This window comes from Myotis brandtii, unplaced genomic scaffold (assembly GCF_000412655.1).
Source record: "Myotis brandtii unplaced genomic scaffold, ASM41265v1 scaffold112, whole genome shotgun sequence".
NCBI classification, from domain to species: domain Eukaryota; kingdom Metazoa; phylum Chordata; class Mammalia; order Chiroptera; family Vespertilionidae; genus Myotis; species Myotis brandtii.
The window spans coordinates 9,545,767-9,552,636 of NW_005353838.1; the positions used below are offsets into that span (position 1 = coordinate 9,545,767).

At 38.5% G+C, this 6,870-nt stretch overlaps 1 protein-coding gene across 1 annotated transcript in view; it reads left to right on the plus strand.

Moving 5' to 3' along the window:
* The first annotated feature begins 516 nt into the window (after window positions 1–516).
* Window positions 517–6,870, plus strand: part of AGPS (alkylglycerone phosphate synthase) — a 123,780-nt gene continuing 117,426 nt past the window's right edge. The window contains exon 1 of the mRNA XM_014546238.1: window positions 517–536. Coding sequence (XP_014401724.1) covers window positions 517–536 — 20 coding nt within the window. The remainder of the gene's footprint in view (window positions 537–6,870) is intronic.

The window sequence follows — 6,870 nt, forward strand, 5'->3', positions numbered from 1 at the left end:
GCGATGTGGAAGTGCAGGAACCGGTGGGCGAAGGCATCCGGTGCCGGGAAGTCCTGACACCTCGCCTTTGAGAGAGTGGACCAGACGCAGGGCTGCTAGGCGGGGGCGAGCGCAGTGAGAGTCACAGACCCGAAGGAGTCTTACTGGGGAAGCTTTGGAGAGGGCTCTTGCCTTGGCTTCCTCCTGCCAGGGGTTCATTCTCTATCTTGAACTAATACTTTCGGGGCCCGGATCTTGGGATGGATAGAAGAGGCTCTATGTTGAACCTTCGAGGATGTTTAAGTTGGTGCTAGATGGTGAAGCTCCCCTCACTGGCGCAGGGGAGCTGGTTCTTGGAAGAAGGCACTGCCTGGTTTCTGCTTAGGGGCAGGGTCTCCTGCTTTGGGGGAAGACACCCAGGGGTGGGTAAGAAGTAATGAACTTCAGATACTCGATAGTGATTTTAGGGAGTGATGGTCGTTACTGAAGCGGAAAGATCTTAACTTCCTACTTTTTTGGAGAAATCCTAAAGCTCTGATGAAAGCTGCGAGGGGAAGGTATTTTCTGAGGTGCGACTTTGTCAGCGTGGATAAACTTTGAGAGTGGGGGGAAAAAATGTTGCTAATGATTGCGTGCTTTCATTGTGCCAGATATTGTGCTAAATGTATTATTTCTTTTACTCCTGTCTCCAGACAATGAGATAGGTGTAGTTATCTACCGTTTTATTAAAAAGATTTTCAAGGCTGCGGCAGGCTTGACAGGTATGCCGTGTGGCAGGTTAGAATTTGAAAGCACATCAAGTTAACTTTAGGGTCAAGTTCTTAAGCTGTACTGCTGTTGGCGAATTTATTGATTCAACATTTATTGAGTCCTTCCTTAGTACATACCCATTGTACTAGGAATACAGAGATTTAAAAATGCAGTGTTTACTTTTAAGGAACTAATAGCCTTGTAAGATAAAGTTGTATAATACAGTCTGATAAGACACTAGCTGATAATCATAGCAAATGATCACTTAACCCAGTTTTGGATATGTATTTGTTAGGGCAAAGGCTTTCCAGAATAAGGATCGTCTGAGTAAATCTTGAAATTTGTGTTGGAATTAACCTGCCAACGGAGAAAAGTGTTCTTGGCAGAAAAAGTGCGTTCACCGATAAAGCAGTGAGGCAGGTTAGGGAACTGCTGGGGGTGAAGTGTGACAGAAAGGGGTGAGAATGACAGGGGATGAGGGCTGGAGAGACTGGGTCTTGTTTGCGCCACTTTATGAGATGAAACATTACATTTGCCTTTTGGAAAGGTAACATTGGGGACTGAATTGAAGAAGGTTAAGGATATGGGAACATAGACCTGAGTTTGAATTTCCACTACACTTCCAGCTGCATGACTTAAGCAAGTCACTTAACTTCTCAGAGCTTCTGTTCCCCCATCTGTGAAAATGAAGACCATAATACCTGCTTGGCAGTGTTGCGGTGAGAACAGAAAAATGTAGGGTTCAGTAATCAAGTGCTTAATGCAATGCTGGTTACATAACCCCTCAACAAATGGTAGATACAATTTTCATTCAGTCCAAAGACAGGGAGACCAATTACTAGTAAAAGACTTTTATCCTAATGAGAAATACTATTTGAAAAAAATAATAGGAGGTAAGTTTTCCATAACTTGGTTACTGAATGGTGGGGGATGGAGGAATCAAGAATCATATCTTGGCCTCTGGCTTCACTTGATATTATATTAGCTATCAGTGGGTTTAAAACTTAAGTTTTCCAAATGGCTTTATGTACATTTATGTCTATTCATTCACATACAACTCTGTGTGATTATATATTTACATGCAGGTTCACACTCTTAGAACTAAGTAGGCAGGTCAGTGTATTCCTATGGTTGGATTTAAGGGCCTTGGTCTACAGTATTTGGAGAAAAATAGTAAGTCTTCTTGTAAGTCACATTGGGATAGTGAATAAGGCTTCCATGGCTGAAGATGATTGGTCTGGGGTCCCCTGTGTGGCTACACTGTGGTTTGAAGGCACAGCTGTAAACCATTGATGGCGTAGATGAATTACAAAGGGTAGAGAACTCTATCTCAGTGGTTCTCAACCTTGGCCTCCGGAATGAGGCCCAGAAATCAGGATTTTCAAAAGATTCCCAGGTGATTCTAATGTGCAGCCAAGGTTGAGAACCACTGCTCTATCTGGTCTTTGATTTAGGATTAGGTGTGGTTAGTTGTAAAATCTAGTCCTATACTGCTGTTTTGAGGTTTGAATCAAATATGAGGGAACACAAAAACTTGTACTAAATGGCACATAAAAAGCTTCCTCAGGGAGTGACCTATTTAATATATTGTTCATGTGGAACCCAGGTTTTTCTTTTAAGGAAGACAAAAGAAGGAGCCAGCATGTATATTTAATAAAGTGAGTGTATGTCAGTTGTTTTGGAATTGTTTGGTGATGTATGTTCTTTGTGTAACTTTTATTACCTTGGATGATGTTATTGCTCGTAACTCTTTTTATCTCTTGACTGGTTATCGTCATGGAATTGGAGGAGTGACTTCTTGAAACTCCATGTTTTCATTCCTCTTACAGAATAGCTATGCATATGTTAATTTACGCAGTATTTATGAGTAGTTGCTTTATGACATGCATTTTCCTGGGTATGGGAGGTAAAGAGATAAGCAATAGGCCTTGGCCTGAAAGAATTCACCACCTAGCAGGGGAGATACACATTCCAGTACATGTTGGGTAGAGCCACTGTAGATAAAGGTACAGATGTAACACAAAGGAAAGAAAGTGATATACTCTATATGGGAGGTCAGGGGAAGCTTTCTGGAGATGGTTTTAAAATATGGGTGATAGTGTGGCAGGTTGATTGAATGGTGAGGGGAGTTTGTATCAGGCAAAGGGAATAAATAGCATATAGCAAAGAAAGGGGCATGAAAGTGCATATTGTATTTAGGTAACTCAGCAATTTAGTATAGGCAGAAGTGGGAGTAAAGTGAAAAGAAGAGGGTTCTGGCAGGTCATGAGGCCTCTGGCCTGTAGGTCATCATTCATTCATTCACTCATTCATGCATGCATGCTTGAGTGCTTACCATGCAATATATAGCAGTGAACAAAAACTCTGCCCTTATGGATTTATATTCTAGTTCAGCAGTCGCCAACCTTTCAGACCTCATGGACCACCAGTGGTCCACGGACCACTGGTTGGTGACCGCTGTTCTAGTTGAAGTGGAGGTAGTGAACAAACAAGTAATATAGTACTATCTAGCACAGTGGTTCCTAATGCCGAGACCCTTTAATACAGTTCCTCATGTTGTGGTGACCCCCAACCATAAAATTATTTTCGTTGCTACTTCATAACTGTAATTTTGCTACTGTTATGAATTGTAATGTAAATATCTGATATGCAGGATGTATTTTCATTGTTACAAATTGAACATAATTAAAGCATAGTGATTAATCACAAAAACAATATGTAATTATATATTCAATATGTGTTTTCCGATGGTCTTAGGCGACCCCTGTGAAAGGGTCGTTCGACCCCCAAAGGGGTCGAGACCCACAGGTTGAGAACCGCTGACCTAGCAGATGGTATTAAATGTAATGAGGAAAAATGAAGTAGCTGACGGGACTAGGTGATGGAGAACCCTTTAAGGAATTGAGTTGGAAAGGAACATTATCAAATTGGGTTTGGGTTTGAGAGAAATGACTCCAGTTCAGTGTTAAGAATGAATTGGAGAAGGATGAGGATGAACATAGGGAGATAAGTTAGGGTGGGCAGTTAGGGTTCAGCTGTAGCAGAACAAGTGAGAAGTAACGAAGGATTAATCCAGGATAATGGCAATGAGAATATTTGGAAGTTATTGCATTAAGTGCTACTTAAAATTATGTGACTAAATGCTGTGGGGGTTTGGAGATGGTGAAAATAGAAAAGGGATGACAATCCTGAGGAATGTGGACACAATAGCATTGACTGGTGAAATCAACTCACCTGGTTTCCTATGAGTTGATTCTAATTCTATCCAGGAACACATATTTTCATTATTTGAAGTTGCTGAGCGGAGTTTTGACGGTGATGGTTTACTTTTGGACTCTCAGTTTTTTTTAAAGTGCATGTTACTTCATAAATGGTTTCGTTATGATCTTGCTTCTGAATGCAGTTTTAGTTTTTTAAAAATCATAGTAAATGTCAGTTAAGTATGTGACATTTTTATGCCTTGGTTTTGGGTTTCTTTAGTTTTTTTTTTTTTTAAGTTATTGTAATGTTATGACAAAGATAAGAAAAAAATTCTTCATTGATATCCATTGAATTTGTAAACAGTGATCTTAAAGTCTTTGCAGTGTTCAAATGTTATTTCTGAATTTATAGGATTATTTCTGAATTTATAGCATTTCAGCTTAAAATCATGTCTGAAGTTATTACTCAGTTACATATTTTAAATTTGTTGCAAGTCAGCCATTCTTACAGACCAGATTTTCTTAAATTTTTTAAGTATATAAAAAATCATTTTTTGTTTAGCTTTCTAAAACAAAAAAAATAACATAACATTTGGCTTTGATTCTTTTAAGTATTTTTATATTTCATTCTGGATCTTTCTGTAGTTGAAATATGCTTACTCATTAAGGAAGGCTGTTTCCGTTTTAGGTAACTGCACTTACTTTTGGCAAGGGAGTTTTGCCTTTTGGGTAAGATTTGGAGCTCTAGGAATCATCTTATCACTCACTAAGAAAACTTTTGTATTGCATGTAATATTTGGCCTTGTCAGTATATCTGAAGTTACTCACCAGAGGTTTGGAATATAATGATGACCAATTTCTTGCTGGCAACGTCACTGGGACTCTTCAAATCCTATTTATAGTTGCCATGTTGGTGACTTCATACCATGAAGTGGGAATGTTCATGCATCCCAGGACCTTGTAAACAAATAATATAAATTATTTAATTTGTTATATTCAGTTTGCAACTTCCACTCAGATTGATTATATGGTTGGATTTTGCCTTTATGTTTGAACTTTACAGGAATCGGCATTAGGGATATTAAAATGACACCCACTTGAATTCTGTCATTCTGTCAATTCAAATTTTATAAATCAGAGGTACTAGAGCTCTCTGTGATTATGGAAATGTTCTGTAATCTGTGCTGTCTAATATGGTAGCCACTAAACACATGTGGCCATTAAGCACTTGAAATATGGCTAGTGTGACAGAAGAGCTAAATTTTAATTTTTATTTCATTTTAATTAATTAAAATTTAAATAGGCATCTGTAGCTAGTGATACCATGTTGGACAGCACAGGTATAAATTGAAACCTAACTCATTGTCTATCCTTTTTCATTCCCAAATGAAGTTACTTTTCTGGGTTTTCTCACTTCTCATAGTATTAGTACCAATCCTATGGTCACATCCTTCAACTTTTACTCCTGAACCACTTTTCATTCTTTTCTGTTAGTATTAAACTGTCTTTTGAATTAATTTATCCAAATTAATAATTCTTAGTCACCCTGCTGCTCATATTTATCTCATCTGATCTTAACCACAAATCAGTAACTGAAGTTCATAAACACTTGCCAGAAAATAGTTACTTGCTGGCTAGTAAGTGGTAGAGCTTAGATTTGAGTCCAGTTCTTTTATCTCAAGTCTAGAGCTTTTTCCTTGATACTGTACTGATACCACCAAGTCCTATTCATTTTTTCTTCACAATCTTTCTCACATCCATTTTGTGCATTCAGCAAGAATTTATTTACTTGTGTTCTAGGTGTTTGGGCTACATCAGTGAACAAATGGGCAAAGATCTCTGTGTTCATGGAGCTTACATTCTTAATGGGTGAAAAAATTAACCAAGCATGATAAGTAAATTATTTAAGTTTGCTAAAAGGTGATAAGTGTTATGGAAAAAAGAAAAAGTAGAGCAGAGTAAGGAGGTTAGGTTCAAATTTCAAATAGGAAGTCACTGGAGAACATGACATTTGAGCAGATATTTGAAGGAGATGAGAGAGTTTAGTTATGCGGATATCTAATTGAATGCAGAGGAATAGTGTGTGCAAATATCCTAAGGTGGCGTATTAGGAGAGTAACAGAGACAAGTGTAGCTGGAGTTAGTTCATAACCCCCCAACCCCAACCACTGTTTAAAGTCTGTACCTCTTAAACTTCAGCTTCTCATTTACCTGTCTCTTCTGGTTTACGCTTCAGGGTCTATTGTTTTTGGAACCTTTTTTTTTTTTTTTTTTTTTTTTTTGAGAATTGGAGAGGGGGCATTTGGCTATTGTCTGTTACCTCTAACCCATGATTTCCCATAATGTGAATAGTAACTTTAAAATCATACTGTTAAGTATCATACCATCTAATATCTAGGCCTGGAGCCTTTAATTCATTTAAAACAGCTAGATGCTCTCTTGCCATTGCCTCACCTGTTTGAAACTTCATCAGCCAAGTTTGTTGGCAATTTATTCAGTGTTTTCTATGTGCTAAGTACTAGGGAAGATTAACACATTAGTTTTTGCCTTCTGGGACTTACAGGTCTACCAAGGAAGACTGATGTGTCTTTTATTACTGCAAGGTCCTAGGTGCTATAACAGAGGTATGGGAGGGGAATGGTGACTGATACAGCAATGGAAGGGCAACTTCATTTCAAAGAAATATAGATTACAAGTGTTTGGAGATCATCATTCTATGTCAAGATGTTAATGCAAAAATTCTTAAATCTGAGAGTGAAAACATTGATAAGAGCATTGCCTTTGGATGAGAATAGGATCAAAAGAATTACTGTAGGAGAATATGGACAATATAATCTATATATATAAAAACCAAGGGACCAGACGGCAGAATGACCAAAATGACCCGAATGACCGCCCCCCCAACCTCCTGTGGCCCCTCCCCCCAGCCAGCCCCGCCCCT